This window comes from Tympanuchus pallidicinctus, unplaced genomic scaffold (genome assembly GCF_026119805.1).
Source record: "Tympanuchus pallidicinctus isolate F22 unplaced genomic scaffold, pur_lepc_1.0 scaffold12, whole genome shotgun sequence".
NCBI lineage: Eukaryota > Metazoa > Chordata > Aves > Galliformes > Phasianidae > Tympanuchus > Tympanuchus pallidicinctus.
In genome coordinates, this window is record NW_026294637.1 from 7,003,220 (window position 1) to 7,021,186 (window position 17,967).

The window sequence follows — 17,967 nt, forward strand, 5'->3', positions numbered from 1 at the left end:
TTCCTGAATTGTCTTAATTAGAGGGCTACCAGCAGATACTGGGATGGTAATGTGGAAAAATCAGAGGCCTATTCCCATTCATTTACTCCACCAGGCTGCCTGCAAATCCTGTTTCATTATTGCAATCTGAGCTCGGACAGTGATCCAGCTTGTATTTTACAGGTCATTCTGATGCCTTTTCTTTATCAATCGAGTTTAAATCAAGCCCTTAACCTTTTCTCAGGGCAGAGATTGTTCAAGTGATGAGCAAAGCCACACACATTAGTATCTGAGAACAGATGAGCACCCAAAGTTCAAAACTTCACTTGCATCTGCACAGCCTGCAAACAGGGCTCATGTCCAGTCTCTGTTACAAGGTCTCCAGACTAGAAACTGGAATTGTAGAGAGAGAAGACAAAATTTTAAAACAGCAAAGGTAAAAAGAATTACTGAGCTGTTCAAAATGACATCTTCCTTCTCTTTGCTCCTTCCAGAAATGAAAAGATTCTTGTGCAGTCCAGTTTGCTTCATTTATCCTTTCTTCATATGCAAAACAGCTTCTCTGTTGCCTAACCTGCAGTCTCCCCATGTGCCATCTCCTCTGCTGTGGGAGTATTCCCTGCGCTGCTCATAGCATTGCAGGAGGGTCCACTTGTCTCTCTTGGGATTCCTCTCTTAAGCAAACCCCAAAGAGGAGATCATTGGGCATGTGTGCTACCTTGGCCATGCTTTCTGCTGATGGACTCCCATCCATGGTGTTGCAGTAGAGGTGACTCTGTCTCCTGCTTTCAGTGCTCCCTTGCAGGCCATTAGCAGGCATTACGAATAACACAAATGATTAAAACTGACCTCCAGGATACATCACTCTCAACCTCTTTCCAATTGGAAATGCTTCCAGCAATAACAATAGCTTCTTTCTGTCTTATGCTCTTCGGACAAGATTGCTTTGCAGACTTATTTTAAATGCCACACCAACCAATGTTTCTGCCTTCAGTCATTAATCTGTGGTGCCAGTCCTTGTCAAATACTTGCTGAAAGTCTCAGTGAATTATATCTGCTGAATTTCCCATACAGATATATGTATAGTGGCAGCTGGATCCTTGGGGAACCCCAGCAAATCAGGTCAGTGTGGTCTCCCAGTATTTCAAGCCACGCAAGTTTGGCCTTCACAGGGTGTTGTTTTCCCAGCCGTTCTTCCACAGCATCCCTTTAGGTTTAAGATTTCCAAGAACTTCCCAGAGCAGACATTAAACAAGACCACATCTTGTCCCCATTATGCCCACCACCTTCCAACTCTCATCAATCAGATCCATTTCAGACATGCAAATTAAAATGTTAAAGAAGCTCAGTGAGTTGTGTGCATGCTCACAGGTGTGGATATTACAGGATGTGCTCTCCATGCTCACCTTGTCTGGTGCCCTTCAGCAGTTGGCCACTGATATGAGGAGAGCTTCCTCTTCATCCTCATAAAGTTGGTTGCAATTCCAGAAGATGAAAAGCATTTAACAATCCTTTTCTCCTCTTATCACTGACATAAGCTGGCTTTTGTTCTCAGTGGCCAGTCTGAGATCTCCATACATCACTCCTGAGATAAGCACTCACTTCTCTTCTCCATACCCTCTGTATCAGCTCAATGTTCTCCAAGTCAACCCTTGCTGTGATAGTAATTTCACTGTCTCTCACAGATATTTGCGTGCAAAAATACCTCACTGTTTGATATATGCCCTCGGCATCTCATATGCCTTTTGCTTTCCATCCCTTTGTTTTCTCTCCACTTTCTTCTTCCTCCTTCTGTCGTCCATGTGATATTCCAGCAATGCCCCATCATGATCTCTCCATCTCTTCCATAACCAGCCCATGAATCTCATTCTTTCCATTCTTCTTTTACTTCCTTTCTTTTTTACTAGACTGAATGTTTAGAGCAGCCTTCCCAACTGGACCTTAAAGACCCGCATTAAAGCTCGGCCAGCTTTCTCAACTCATTTTGCATTCCCTGTGCACCTGCTCGCTGAAAGGCCAGTGGTTTCATACGGCTGCCCTTTCCACAGACCCTCCTCAGCACTTCAGCTCTGCAGGGAATATAATCACTGCATCCTAGATGCTCTTCAATTTCAAGTGTATTTATTACAGCTGCTCAATTTCCTTTAATCTGCTTTTTCTCTTTCTCCTCCCCCTACGATTGCCTTCTTTTCACTGCAGTAGAAGTACACTGCAGGAGGCTTTTCCCTCTGCCCCTCACTGCCTGCTCCAGACCTATCCCTGCACTGATTCACACTCTGCCCTATGCACTGATTATCACCCGTTACCCATGTGGCTTCATGAACATGCTGGGCCCTTTGGAAACAAATGCAAACACCACACAGAGCTGCTCCCACTGCTGAACCCATAGGACAGGAGGGAGAGAAGAAACACTTCCAAGCACAAATCACCTGTGTCATCTGCACTGAGGAACTCTCCTGCAACAGCAAAACCATAACGACAGAGATTGCCTGCGTCTGCCAGAGCCTTGTAAAACAGCATACTGCTAGGGGTTTGAACTGTGTTCTTATGTAGGGAATGCAGATCCCATAGGAAACAAAGTTGAGCATAAAACCACAAACACCCCTGCAGAGCTGGAGCAGCCAGAAGAGCTCCAGTCGACATGAAAGACAGCTACATGCTTTCTTATATGTTAAGCTATATGTTATAAGCTATAACACATGCACACGGTGGTTTAATTGGTGTATTAATGTATTACAACGCTGACACAAACAAACAAGGACTGCTTTCACAAGCTAGAAAATCCTTGAGTACACTGTAATTAGCTGGGCTTGTTAAAGCACTTAATAAGCAAGAGACGGCATGTGTCTGATGGCCCTGCACGTTGGCTCAGTGGGAAAGCCAGGCAAGAAGTGCTTAAATATGAAATGAGTTCAGTGCTGAGATGAACTCATAAGAAATATTACTCCATCTCTGTCACAAAGAGCTTCTGACCAGAACAGATGCATCAGATACCAGTGCCAGTGTCACAAGCTTCCCTGGTCACAGTCCCCATGCCTCCCTGGGGCCTCGTTCCTGCCTGGCTACACACTCCCATGTGCTCCTCCAGGCATCAGCTTGGAGATGGCAACATCTTGTGTCTCAGTTTCCCTTTCTGAGAATGGCCACCATACTGTAGCCTCAGCCATAGCAAGTCTTACTGACTGTTGATTACAAAGGTTCCTCAACATTCTTTTTCAGGCAGTTCATTGAGGACTATCAAGTATTTAGCAGTATGTTGGCCTCTAGCATGAGGTGGGATATGGCTATACAACACGGCGGTCTTGCCTCAACTGTCACCAGTGCACTAAGAGTCCCAAAGTAACAAGAGGTGGGAAATCACCCAAAATGCAGCCCAAAAGCTCTTTGTCCAACCAGCATTATCAGGACCCCTGCTGTGAGTACCCTTTTCTCACTCCCTGAGGAGCCTCAGGAGAGGTGAAAACGCAGCAAGGGTTACACAGCATCCCTGAATGCAGAACGGGCAGGCCATGCCTTTGTTTTATTCCACATTTCAGCATGCACACAGCCCAACCCATGCACTCCACAGCCCCACTGGCTCTGGGCAGCGCTGAGTTTGCTCCTTCCCTCTACATCCCCAAGCACAGCAGCAGCTTTGAGAGGGAGGGTGGAGAACAACCCTTAAACACACCCTCCATGCAGCCTATCACAGGCCTTAGCATCTCTGTGGCTATTCCTAGATCCCTATTGGATTCTTTTCATCTTTGTTCAGCCTCCTGTTCTACTGCTGAACCCCAGGCCTGCTGCCTCCGAGCTTCCTCCAAACGCTGCATTCATCCATTTTTAAAGGTGACCTTCCAACTTTAAAGGAAGTTTTCAAGCCTCACTGTCTTCATTTGCCCTCTCCTTTTCAACCGGCTTTTTATTATGAATTGAAAGAAGCTCGAAAGGTTTCTCTATTAAAAAATAAAATCTTTAGGAAGAGCACAACTTTCCCCACCACTTCTCTCCCAGTTTTTGCAACAGCCTACTTGCCTGTCTCAGTACTTGCTGCAAGCTGCCAGCTCTCATGCTGAAACCACCCCATCCCCACGGATGCCCGCGTCCGCACTCCCCTGCCTCGTGCTGTCACTGCAGTTTGGCAAAGTTGTGCCCTGAAATCCTCCAGGTAAAAAACAACCTTGGAGGAGGCAGAGGTGGAAGCGGGGTTATTTTTAACTTGGATCACACTAACAACCTGGGTTAGACTGCGGCCTCATAAGCTCTCGGGCTGCCACAAATGAAGGGCAGCAAATAAATGTCCTCTTTATCTCACCTTGCTGCCAAAGCTGCATCCTACCAGCCTTGGAGCCATGTAGTGATGGAAAAGGAAGGTGTCTCCATCCCTTAGCATTAATAATGTCACTCTTACCAATAAAGTGGTCGCAGTAATTAAATAGGCAGTAACAAAGCAATAAACAGCATCCTGTTGTTGTCATGCACCATTCAGCCATTTAATCAGGGCAGACAGGGCCTGAATTCTTACAGAAATATAACTGAGATAGGGAAACCAAAGTTTTATAAAATGAAATCTCAACTTCCAGCCCTTCTCTTAGATTACTATTTCAAACAGAAAACAAATACACAAACCAACCAACCAGTACCCTCTGCCATCCGAGCTTTCACTTTTTTGACTCTGAGTTCTAGTGCTGAGATGATATTGGTTATCTTCAATGTTTCTCTTTGCCAAAGGGTCAGGACATCACAAACCAGTGCTATGCAGCAACACTCTGGATTTAGTCATTGGCATCAGCCTCCATCCAAGAAACATAAATGCTTTCTATGCTACAACCACTTGACTGCCAGGAGCCACCAAGCTTCATTCGCCATCCAAGCCCATGTGCCTGGCAGCCCTGCTGTGCTCTCACTAGTACATATTCTTTACTTCTTTAAAGACCAATCAACAAGCAGTAAAACAAGTGGCAGAGCAGATCAGATTTGTCTACTAAAAATAGGGAAGTACTTTAAATACGCTGTCTTTAAGAGGAGGAAGGGTTTCCCAAAGCAAAATCAGAATCAGGAGGATAAGGTGCTAGCAGGTCAAAATTTAGTACAATAAATAATGGAAGGTTCCTTGCCTCAGACCCTCAGCATTTCCTCAGTTCTGATGCTGGATTTCATCCTTGGGATATGAATGGAATCTTAAAATATAAATATAATCCTTATTCCTAGAAGAAAAGTCTTTATTCAGGGATTGCGAGGGAGCAATGTGTCTGATGCCTGCACTTGGGCTGGGATCTCCCTTGGGAAAGGACCCTCATGGCTTCCTGCTCCTTTCTGGACCCAGAAGCTACTCCAAACTTGAAGCTGAACTGTGGAAGAGCTCAGCTCTGTCGCTGTGACACAGCGATGTGCTTGCTGCTGAGGGTCCCAAGAACTGCGCACTTGAATAATGACTCTGAGCCACGATCTCATCCATCCCCAGCAGCAAGTGTACAAATACCACCAGTGCACTACAAGGGATTTAAAGGATTTATGCAAGACTACAGAAGGGGAAGCTGCAGCAGAAACTTACCTTGATATCATATTAATCCGCGGAGGACTTCATCCTGACTTCCAGTTCTCTGCCTTGGGCAGATGATCTCATTTACCACTGGTGTCTCTTCTCTTGGAAACCCCATACAACATTTCTGCCAACAATATTTAATTCCTAATGTGCATGCAGACGCAGACATACACACAACTCTGCTCCAAGACCAGCAAACATTGACTCAGATCTCCAGACATTAACATTACTTCAGGAAATTCCAAGGATGTAGTGCCAAGGTACCCTCCTTTCCAACCAATGACTCCTCCCAATGCTGATGGATCTGACAGCTGGCAAGCCTGAGCTTCAGAGTGTCATAAGGTAATGCACAGACCAGTTCCAAAAGGTCATTAGAAGGACCATCCAAATAGTTTTTTAGTGGTTCTTTCGGGATCAAGGAGCCAGGTTTATGTTGCATCTACAGCTCACCAGTACTGCTCATTCTTGCTGTTTGGACTCTTAGATAATTCCTTCTTTATAAGAGATGTTGTCATTCCTTACTCATTCAGGGATTCCCAACAAATGCTCAGGAGTCTTCTTTATTTCCTAACGGTCTCTCTGCTATTTTGGTGGGAGATATTCTCCTTCCTTTGCAAAACTAAGTATCAATCTGCCCATGTTCTTTGAGGCTGAGGCCAGCACCACTGGTTCTGGGGAAGGACATTTGGCACAAGATTAGGTACTTCATGCTCTACAGTCACGTAAGAGTGCTTAAGGACATACACAGAACAGAACCCAACTCTCAGGAATCCCCTCTGTTATTATCAGGATTAAAAGGAACCTGCTGGTCACACAGCAATATTTTCATTCGAGATATACTGCAGGAAGTTTGCTGTCTTCTTCTGAAGGTTAATCCCAGCCTCCAACAGCACTTTTGCTCTTCTGGTTTTCAGCCATCCACCAATGCTAGATCTGCAGCATTTCCAGACAGAAGAACCCCATCCAGTCCCTGAGCAGGGACTGACAGTTTCTCACTGACACTGTCTCATGCAGGCAGTTATCCTTTATGCATTTAGACCAGATCCATCACAATAATTCCTTCTAGAGGTCTGAATTCAGTGTATCACACACAATAGCTCCCTGGGAGGAGAAAAATTGGCACTTACCTGTCTTTAAGTGAGTCCTTTCTCAGTCGCCTGTAACATCTGTGCACTGTGAGATGTGATGGTTTTGGGGGCTGTGTATCTCTGGAGTTGTTCTAGCAGCGCTGAGTACAGGATTGGAGCTTAAACACTCCTAAATTTGCAACCCCCTCTAGCATCAGTCAATGAGCAAATGTGTCTCAGGAAGCACAAATCAAACCTGCAGCCACTCTCACTACACTGAACCAGGCACTACCAAGATGTGCTGTGCACAGCAGCTCCTATGATCCCCCAAAATTGCTGGGAACTGATGCAGCAAAATGAAAAGCCCGATTCCACTTTAAATCCTGCCTATTGGCACCAAGAGCTGAATCCCTGCTGGACATAAGCAGAGCATCAGCTGGGAAGACCTTGAGTGCCTTCTCTGTTGTATCACCCGCTGCAATACTCTCGATTGCCTCCTCAAAACAGACTGTGTATATCCCTGCCCCCACCTCAATTATCTTAATAAACGGCCTGGACACACCTCTCACTCACTTAAGATAATGACGGGCCACGATTAGCTCCTTCAGACTTCCTGGCAGTTCACTGAGCCTAATGTGACTCCAGTCTGGCTGTTTCTGCCTTCTCAGGAAAAGGCTGACCTCTGGCAGCAGCTCTCTGCCATCTGCAGGTGGAGACCCATGCACAGATCAAAGGCTGCTCCCAAAAACCAGGCTAGAGCCGTGAAGGCTCCCCTGCTCTTAAAACAAGCTTGTGACTATTCCAATTGCCATAGGGAGCGATAAGTTTCTCTGCCAGCAAACAGACCTGGTGGGTTGGTACCCGTCCCAAGATATGAAATAGAAACACAGGGCTAAGGACAACCCCAAATACAGGATTACAGAAGAGCACCTCTGCACATTACCTTCCTGGCTGCCTCTCAAACATTCACTTACTCAACCTGTGAACAAAAGTGTCACCAGTCAGCCTGTCTCATAACATGAATATCTGAAGCAAAACCTTGGAGGAAAAAGGGCAAACAGTCTGAAATCATAAGCAAACCCTTACAAGAAGCCATCTTATCTGCAGAACTCAGGAACAGGGCACAAATGACTCAGTAGCAGCAGCGCAAATCATTTAACCAGTGCTTGGAACAAATCCCTATGCTTTGTAGAGAGCAACCCAAATTTATTCCTGCTGATTAGTCAGCAGTTACACTCACAAACTCAAAATTAATACTACAGTTCATGTGCACTTTGCTTCACTGCTGGAGACCATCATTTTCTCTTAGCTAAGAAATCATCTTGCATCTATTTACCAGCACAGGAAGTTGGTTTTGGGATTTATCCCAATTCTTAACTTGACAAACTCGAAGACGTTACTCCACCTCGAAACCCTGTTTTGAAAAACCCCAGTTAACATTGCTTTTTGTTTCTTTACTGATTTCAATAGGAGCAGGCACTTACCAATTCTCTGGAAGCCAGTTACTAAATCCCAACAAGGAAGATGGACAAACAACCCCCAAAACTGCTGTGGTCCATCCAAGGAGGTGAAAATCAGAACTGAAGACTGACATCAAGAACTGAAGCAACCAAACTGAGCTCCCAGCAGAAGCAGAAGCAGTATATTTGCAATCCTGTGCCCAAGATGTGTATTTCCCATTTGTCAGCATACAGGACTAAGGAGTAAGAGAGCACCAAAGAGGGTAACACACATCACTCAACTTCTTGGTGCTGCTTTGCAGGAATTGCACTTTTAGAAACACAAAAGAATCCACATTGGACAAATGAACTTTTTTTTTCAACCACTGGATTTCCTCTGTTGTTTTCTGGGGATCATGGGTTGAATTTACGCGATTCCCCACTGTATGGACATGGGGCAGGATTTCCTATGGCCTGCCATACATCCCTACAGTGCAAGAAGCTCAGGCTGCTGGAGACATGATGCTGGCAGCCAATGCTTTTGACTCTTTGATGCAGAGTCTGGCCACACCAGGCCAGAGGTTGACACCACCAAGGAGCCTGTTTGTCATGAGGACAGGGTGGAAGGACATCAGGGAAACCAAGGAAAAAACAAAAAGGCAAAGCAAAATGCACCGTGACAGGAGAGGAAGATACAATGCTGCACCAGATAAAACACCTTTTCCAGTTGTGTCTTCCATCACATTTTTCCCCCTTCAAAGTGGAGGTGTTTATTTTCCCACAGCTTCTTAACTTTTTCTGCCAAAAGATCAGGGCCTGGAGGCACTGGTAAATACACAGTTAATAAGGACTCTTCAGCTTATTGCCTAAACCCCACCAGAAGCTCTTCCAAATGTTAAACAAAAATAAAGTCACACAATATTGATTTCTTGCGTGCTCTCTTCCCACTGCTCATCCAGACCTGTTTTTTGGCTTTACTACTGTGTCTAGGCTTCCTTATCCTCTGCTAATGCCCAGGCTTAACCCTGAGGATCTGCAGCTTGCTCCAGGTGCAGATCAGAGCAGAACGGTGATGCACTGCTGAAATGGCAGAAGCGCTTTCTTCCAACTGTCCAACTGTCTCCTGGGACCTCTGTCCTGCTGTGCTCCCCTTCCATGGCACAGACAAATGCTGGGAAAGCTAAAGACCTCGTGCTGGTGAGGTAGACCACCTTTAAAGGGGGTTTCAGAGTCTTAGGAAGGAAGGGCTGGCTCCATAAACACACATTTAAGTAAATAAAAGAGCAGCAAAGAGCATCAAGAAACATCCTGTGCAGCTGGAATGAGGAGCTATGGAGACTCACAACGCACATCAGGACCAAAATACCTTGGTAAAAACCTTCATTATGACACATACCAAACACTTGTCTGCAGCAAATCCAAGCCCAAAGCACACTGCCTCCTTTGTGCAGAGTATTATTGTGCCAGAATTGTCCTGTGCCCACCACACTCAGTTCAGGTATAAAGTCATAATTCCATATCATTAGAGGAACACAAAGAAGCAACACATCACTTCTCTGCCTGATCACCTGCAGCTTCCACACTGTTCAAGGGCTGGGAAGGCAGGGCTGTCATTTACAGGAGGAGCTGATATACACCACTGCCTGCATCCTACCAAACCAGCACCCAAACTCATTCAGTAATAAGCACTGTAAATAGTTTAGGAGCCACAATGTAGAAAGGGAGAGCAGAACAGCAACATCAACTCATGGCCCTGCTACCTCAAAGAACATGAGTACATCAGGTAACAGAGATGACCAAGAAGCAAAAACGAAGAGAAAGAAGTGTCCAATCCCTCCATAATACATGTAGAGCCCTGGAGCATAGTTATGCTAGCTCCTTGGGAACTGGTAGCAATAAAAACACCATGGGAACTCATACACAAGGAATCAGTTACCCTGAAATACAAAGCAAGTTGGACTAAGGCTGACCACATCAGCAGGCCAACTAGTTAGCTAATCAAGCCTTTGTGCACAATGCTGCCGAGCTGCGAAACCAGATAATAGACCCTGGAGTGGTTGGGAGGATATTGCAGAGCTTTCATCACCTGTTTGCTTCCCATTGCTCAAAAAGGAGCAGGAAACAGGGATGACATCCGATGCAGCTCAGCTGGCCAGCCCAGGTTATTTGTCAGGAGACAACCTCTCATCCCAGGCATTGCAGACATCCCTGAAAAGATAAAGATCTCAGCCATCACCAATCCTGTGAACAGCAACGCCCAGTCGCTTCTAGAGACATTCTTTAGAAGGTGAAGGCAAGCAGAAATTCACTCACAGTGTCATTTTAAAACATTTGCTTGAAATTAATGCCAGGAAGTTACAGCAACAGAAAGATGCTGGAACACTTTAGCTTTCTCATCAAAATTCTCACCAGCTTTTCCATGAGTGTTCCAGCACCATCCAACCAACTCAGCTCAAACATGCCCCCAGCCTCGTGCCCACAGTTACTTGCAGGCTGGCGCAGATGCTTTAAATCACATAAATAACTTATCCTGTTAACAACACTAAGACACAGCCACTAAAACATATCCTTGAGCCAAGCCATGCAAGCTGCAGAACAGCTCCTCTCTATTGGAGCATCCAACCATCCTCATGTGAACTTCCAAGGAGGAACCACTCGTCTGCCCCTCACTGACTCTACATCACAAGCATCCTTCCTAGGGAGAAACAAGAGGGACACCTGCATAGCCAAGAAGCAACAGCACATCCTGAAATGCACACTGCAGTGACCTTTTAATGCCGAGATCCCTGAGAGATAAGGCTCCTAATAAAACACTTTCCACTGAGTGCAGAAATCTGCATTGGCAAACCCTAACACCATCTCCCAAAAGAACCACCTTCACCTTGAGGATATGACCGTTTTGAGCTACAAAAACCAACGTGTTGTCAACTGAGATCAGCAGCAGAGAGACAGGAGCAAGAGCTACATCTGAGCAACGTCCACATCAGAGCCACAAATCCCACCCCCACATCCCCACCCTGAAGATGCAAACAAACCAGACTCCCCACGCATGGGACATCTCACGAAGAAGTGGACTATGGGACGTGTCGTTCTGAATATTTATTTATTTTGTCTTCAAAGAAGAGGCCTGATGCAGCTGTTTCGTTAGAAAATAAAGTGTTTATTAAGAAACTAGACATTGAACACCCCTATAGTCTCTGTGAAAAGGGACCGTCCCATTTCCCATTAGCACAGGATGATAGTTATGGCAAGATAAGAATGCTCGAAGATGGAGGAGTCGCATTGACGGAAAATGAGGTAATGATGTACAATAATTAAAAATAAAATAAAATGTAAAAAAGAAAAAAGAAAAGAAAAGAAAAACAACAACAACAACAAAAAAAAGGAACAACATCCTTAGACTTGCTACTTAAAGCCACCAATCACAAACAGCCATGACTGGCTTCTGTTTTCAGCAGTGAGGAACCAGAGACTGTAACTGGTGTTAAACAAATTGAGACATTGATCACAGTGGGGAGAACTGCTTTAAATTATGCTGTACGGTCCGGAGGATTTCTTCTAAGCAGAGATGGACCTGAGCTGCAAAATTCAACCCTTCCTCTGCTAGGGTGTTCAGATATAGGCTTCTGGTTCAGGCCCACGGATGTGTCTCTACGGCTGATACACACAGTTGAGAGCAGAGTCCCCTGAACAGTGCTAGGGAGAGGAGAGAGCTCAGACGGACGAGGCATCCCCCAGTCAGATGGACGACTCCCAGCAGATGGGGAGTTCAGTTTGGACAAAGCACCCAGAGATCTGCTTTGGGAAGGTCCTCCTCACTCCGTGTGCAGAATCGCAATGTAAATAAATGGCCACAGGTCCTCTCTCAGTGCACCACTTGCGTTTCCGGCTTCGGTGCAGGCTGGAAACGTCGTTGGAGTTTGGTCATGGTTTGTGAAGTGGTCCAACCTGAACCGGGCCTCCTCGTCGTAACGCAGATGCCCCCATAAGGCATGTCCGTTAACTTAAAGCAATCTGCCACCGTTTCTCCTGTACTCTTCTATTGCACTTTACCTTTTTACGTGAGCGAACTGGGAAAAGAAGCAAGAGAATGGAATACTCCTAGGGAAAGCTGATAATGAAACCTCCTGGCCGTCCCCAGGGTGGTCCATGCACGTCGCCTGTAAAGGCAGGATGAGACAGAACATCCCATTCTGAGGCTTCTCCCCAGTTCTGGTGGACAAGGACTGTGATTCTTTCCAGTGGCAGCAACCCTTCTGGGCTGGTGATATGGTGACATCTCTGGTCATAAGGTCATCTTGGGCCATCGAGAAGGCAAGCAAAGCAGAGTAGCTGGTGAGCAAGCTCCTGGTTCGATACTTCTCTCAGGAAAAGATCTGGCCAAGCCTGTAGCTTTCAGGAGGTTTTGTTGTGGTTTTTTGTTTTTCTTTTTTCCTTTTGAGAAAATCTGCTTTGCTTATAGATTTTCACTGATACGTGTGAGCAAATCTGTATTTCCCCATACACGTGACATCCAGAGAGTTGAAGGAAAGCCCTGCAAGTTGCTACAAGGGCAGCTGGCTTCTCTTGAGAACAGGATCAAAGGGTTTATTTTTCCATCTGAGAGGCTTTGGATGAAGTAAGACAAAAGTGGGAAGGGAGAGGGGGAGAGAATACGAATATTGGCCAGAGAACAGGATTGATATTCCTGTTTATGCCACAGAAGAAGCAACAGAATACTTATTTTTCCTCCCCTTGAGTCAGTCTGTCTCAAGCTGATCGTTCTGGGAAATGTGACTGGGTTACAATCAATCTCTACATGGGTAGAAATACAGGATAGAGCTAAATGGGGCTGGAAAAGATCCAGCAACTGCGTGCGTCTGATACGGTTTTCCACTTTGCTTACTGCCCTAGTCCTGGCAAGGACGCGGACCCTCCTGCGCTATGGATTCTCCATCCACGCGGGAAGTCCAGGCACCTCCTCAGATAAAGCTCATCATTCAAGCAGCAGGGAGAGACCAGAGCACGACAACGAAATAGTCAGATCCAACGCGCTGCTCTAACACACACACACAGACAGACAGACAAAAAAAAGCCTCCTAGAATATGTGCACTTCAAAGATAACCACATTCTCTTCCTGTCAGAGAAGTAAGATTTTTCTTTCCGTTTATCATTCCTTCCGACATTAATTTCTGTGCAAGGACTGGGAGCGGGGCTGCCTTTGCTCTTACCAAAAGTCTTCGTTCTGCTTTAGGTTCTTCCAAGCTCCCGCCTCATCGCTTTGGGAGAGCTCCCATCGCGGTGCCACAGTAAGAGGTGATGGCGGCATTCACTGGGTGGTGCGAAGACACAAGCTTACAAGGAAAACTCCAAGCAGGGAGGACATGACTAAAGATGTCAGTTTGGTTGGCTCGGTTGGTTTTGTTTTGTGTTTTATTTTAAAGCAAAAAGTACAATTATTTACTGTGTTATTAGGATGACTCCTCTCAATTGAGTTTAATTTTCTTTATTTGCTCTCATTGCTGCTGTTGTGCCTTGCAGGAATATTTAACGAACACAGCGACCATTGGAGGAAAAGAACAACCCTGTTATCTGGTGACAGAAAACCACAGTTTCAGTTGGCTTTAACGTGTGTACAGGCAGGGCTGTAGAGTCCTATTAGGAGGAGACCTCAATCCATACAGACCACGCTTACTGCTTCCCACCATTTTGAGGGCACAGCCTATAAACTTGACATCAGAACAGGGACTTTTAAGGAGTTTTTAAAAGCCATGACGTCCTTTGCTGAAATAAACACTGACATCCTCAACATAAATGCCTTGGTTAAGAGGTTTGGAATGTCCAGGGAGGCTTATTGGATTCAACATAATTTCTCTGAAACCTAAAGGGGGAAAAAAAACAGAAAAAAGAAAAAAGCAAAATAAAGTAAACGAAAAAATAAAAAAGAGCAAAACTAGAAAAAAAGAGAGAGATATCGACACACATGTAATTATTAAAAAAGAACCAAACGAATAACCAGCAAATGGCTGCAGTTAAATTAAAGCCAAAACACCCTCTCCGGGCAGGGCTGTCTTGCTCTCTCTTTCCATCAAGACCAGGCATTCATTCCTCCTGCTGCATGCAGGCACAAGTGCTCTGAGGATAAGGAACATGCAAGCAGTCTGGATGGAGAATCGGGAACAAACCTCTTCCAGAGGTTTCCACTAATCATGGGTGGAAAAGTCCTGTTTCCTAACTAGTCCATCTTTCTGCTGGGCAGGGATTGAGGAACATGGAGGAGCCTTCCCAGATCTACCCTTCTTTAGTAATTTATTTAGTGTTGCTTAATATTCCTGAGACAAATGCGTCTGAGGAGACCTGGCTCTCATAACCCATAGAATTTCTTAGCCTCTTCTTCCTGGTGTGAACCTCTGCTTAATACCTCCTTTTTTTTTTTTTTTTTTTTTTTGTACAAAATCCTGGAAGTTTCCAGGAGAAAAGTCTCAAATTTGTCAGCTCAACAGTTTTACCATTACTTTCTCAGACACCTGTTGGTGGTAGAATTTCTACAGCTGAGACCATCCCAGGGGACTGGGATGAGACTGGGCAGGAATTGATGTAATGTCACTGAAGGTCATCCTCAATACAGAGCCACTGCGTTGCCAGGACCAAGACATGCAGGCAGGAGCCTTGGGACTGCTGTAATCTGTCCTAACTTCTTATGGTCCCAAACGACTTTTCCAAGAAAATGAATGGGATGTCTTGGTTACCGAATTGCTCTAGAGACTCTAAAAATGTTCCTGTTCCATCTTATGGTCACAGAACATTCAGCAAGTCAGGTCAGTTAACTGACTGGCACCACTAGAGCAGCATGAAGCTGCCTAGATGTGCTGTGAATTGATCTCAAAACTGCCTTCTAATAGGCCAGTAACAGAAAGCCAAACTAAACCAGCCAGCCTTTTTTTTTTTTCCTCCTATTTTTTCTATTATTTCTTTTCTGTACAGTCTTATTCCATCTGCTCATCAGACACATACATCTTGTGATGAACCTGAGGATGCAGACAGACAAGAGCTGTTTGTTTCATTTGGTACTGTTTAAAATTGTTTGGGGGAAACTATCTGTTATTCTTAGTGGCCCCGAGGGACTGATCCCCAGGGGAAAATAAGAAAGGCTCAACTTCGGTTCGTGTGTCATAAACAAAATTCATAGGCACATTCCAAGTGCTGAAATATCACTAGTGGTGAGAAAGAGCCTAGCTCAACTCTCAGAGCCAAAGCAGAGTTTAAAGTGCTGATGCTTGGAAAAGTGTATGTAAACTAGTCCATTTCTTATCAGACTCACTGGGAGACAAATAAACATGACATCCCTGAAATTCACTATTTATCCTGTTTTGGTTTTTTTCATCATATAAATATACTTTATGGTCACCAAAGGATAGCTGGGAAAGTCTATACTCAACAATACTGAGTATCTCAAAGGAGCATTCCTGTCTGCTTTATTTTCTTTGCATTTCTCAGCTCTGCTAAATTAAGGCAATTCCACTTCTGCTGGACCATGTGCAAAAGACCTAAAAGCCCATTGGGGACAGACAGCCTCTGCAAAGGGACATGTGAAAGATCAGCAAGACTTGAGGCTGGGAATGCCGAGGGCTTTCCTCTTTGTCAGCACTGTGCTGCGAATCCCAGCTGCAGGGACCTTCATTGACAGCAAGGTCTTTGTAGAATGGGACTGGAGTGGGGTTCACCCCATAAGTGACACGCAGCCGCTAGCGAGGGACAACAAGGGATGTGTCAGGAGGACAGCCTACATTTCTGAAGCTAGAGGGCTGGACATACATACTGCTGACTTGGGAAAACAATGCAGCATGGGTCATTGGGGTATTTTCTCCTTCTGATTTATTCAAATTCCCAAAGTATCTGAACAAAAACATGCTTCTTGTCTGACTAATTTTTTCCTCACTGCTTTCTCCCACACTGTACTGCTACCTTCAAACCCATTCTCTTGTATGGAGCAGAAACCAACAAGGCTCTTGCTACATTTATGTATTCACTGACAGATGTGAGATGAATGATGTTCACTAAGATGTCCAGGGTGAGAATGGGTGAATCTCAACAGGTTCAGAGTTTGGATTCTGCAATGACAGATGTCATCTTTCTACCATCAAAGCTATAAGTACATGTAATAGTAGCTTGAAAATTTCTTAGATAATATTTTTCTTTTCCTTTTTTTTTTCTTTTAATCTCCCCAAAGTGGAAAAAAAGGAAAAAAAAAAAGACTTCACCTTTTTGGAAGGTTGGAAAAATCTTAGAAACTATTTCTATTTTTCTATTTCTCGTGTGAAGTTTCACATTTGTCAGTGCTCAGTTCAAAACTGGGAGAAAAAAACATTATCTTTAATGTTGAGTGTAGATTTGGAGGGAAGCTCCAATATAAAAGCCTGGAAATAGCGAGGAGGTAAAAATAAACAAACAAACAAAAAACAACACAGTAGATTCAAAGCAAAAGTATCTCTAAAGATCTATAAAACTGGGGAGGGTTTGAGAGATTAAACTTTGTGCTTCTCCCTGCTTTAGTGAGACCACTTTTATATCAAAACTTGATGTTCTCTGTCTTTCCTAATAGCTGTGATATGATAGTGGAGTAAATGTATGGAGAGTGCTGGAGGATGGGGAAGGAGGAATGAGCTCAGTTTTGATGTGCAGCTCTAACAGCTTTGAGATGGAAGGGGCAGATGGGGCATTTCTCTAAGCAAGCTGGGAGATGTGGCAATGAAAGGACAAGAAGATTGAAGGCAACCGAACCATGCAATCCGTTTTTGTCTTCAACCCTGGCCATCCACTTAGTCCTCCAGAGCTGTCTTGAGTTTCCCAACCCTGGATAATGGGTCTCAGCCTCTCTGCCCCATGCACACATTCAGTGCAGCCTGTGGACAGTGCCTTGCTAGGAACACTCTGCCTTCACTGCGAGCAAAACTAAGGAAACAAGACAGATAATTTCACCTTGCCATCACTGCCTACTTTCCAGTAACACTGCAACCATTCAAATATACCATGCTTCTATGGCTTTTGAGATGCAAGATTGCCCCAGCCACACGTGAAGAGCACCAGGAATCACGACATGGGAAGGCAAGAGAATGACAAAGAAACAATGCATAATTCACGTCAGTGCCATCCACCAATGCAGAAGGAGCAGTGCAGCCCCGTTTTTAAACCCGTGGATGTACACTGTTACTAAAACAGCAGCATAAATTGCTGTGGGAACAGATGAGAAAAGCAACGGGATGTCATACAATGCCTGGCAAAAATGGGTTAAGTAAAAATAGCAAAGCAGTGGTAATAAGCTGGCCAAACATAACACTGCTGTCCAGACAGAGCGACAAAGCTTTGATCTCTCTTCTATGTAACAGCAGAATTTATGATTTAAAGAAAAAGCAATAGGAGAGTCCAACACCACTGCACATTTTATCTTTCTCTATGCACAGATATGAAGTATGAAAAGCATCAAAGGAGGCATGAAAACCATTAAGCCTGGCCCACATCCCGAGTGAAGGAAACAACTGTCCATCCAGCCAAAGCCAGGACCAATACATCTGTACTTAGGGGAAAGGCAACACAGCGATCCAGGTTTCCTGTCATGGATGGGTTCATCTGCAGGGCTAGGATACAAAATCCTCTTTCTTTCTCCAGTCCAATAAATAACAGGCCAAAATGCAACTCAGACTGAGGCGTGCCACAACAAACAGGTCACAGGCGTTCTCCCCAGTACCCTCAGTTGGAGATAAGCACATCATCTCCCCTGCAATCCAAGGTGAAGTCAAAGGACCTGGCCCTCCTCACATTTGCACCAGCCCAGCACTGCTGATTGCAGAGAAATGAAAGAAAACGCAGCCTACAGATGAGCTTCACACCAACACACAGATCTCAAGCAGGTCTTCAAGTAGACAACAACTCTCCTAGGATTCACAGAGAAGTGAGAGCTATGGAAATACTTCTGGTTGT

The 17,967-nt window shown here is 44.9% G+C and overlaps 1 protein-coding gene across 6 annotated transcripts in view; it reads right to left on the minus strand.

The window, feature by feature from the left end:
* NTRK3 (neurotrophic receptor tyrosine kinase 3) overlaps positions 1 to 17,967 on the minus strand; it is a 182,366-nt gene that overhangs the window by 49,921 nt on the left and 114,478 nt on the right. Inside the window, exon 13 of one of the 6 annotated variants that reach the window (XM_052672172.1) lies at positions 11,149 to 13,870. The exons of the other annotated variants lie outside the window; for them this stretch is intronic. Coding sequence (XP_052528132.1) covers positions 13,752 to 13,870 — 119 coding nt within the window. The 3' untranslated portion in view covers positions 11,149 to 13,751. Of the gene's footprint in view, positions 1 to 11,148; positions 13,871 to 17,967 lie in introns of those variants that run through there. 6 annotated transcript variants of the gene reach the window in all.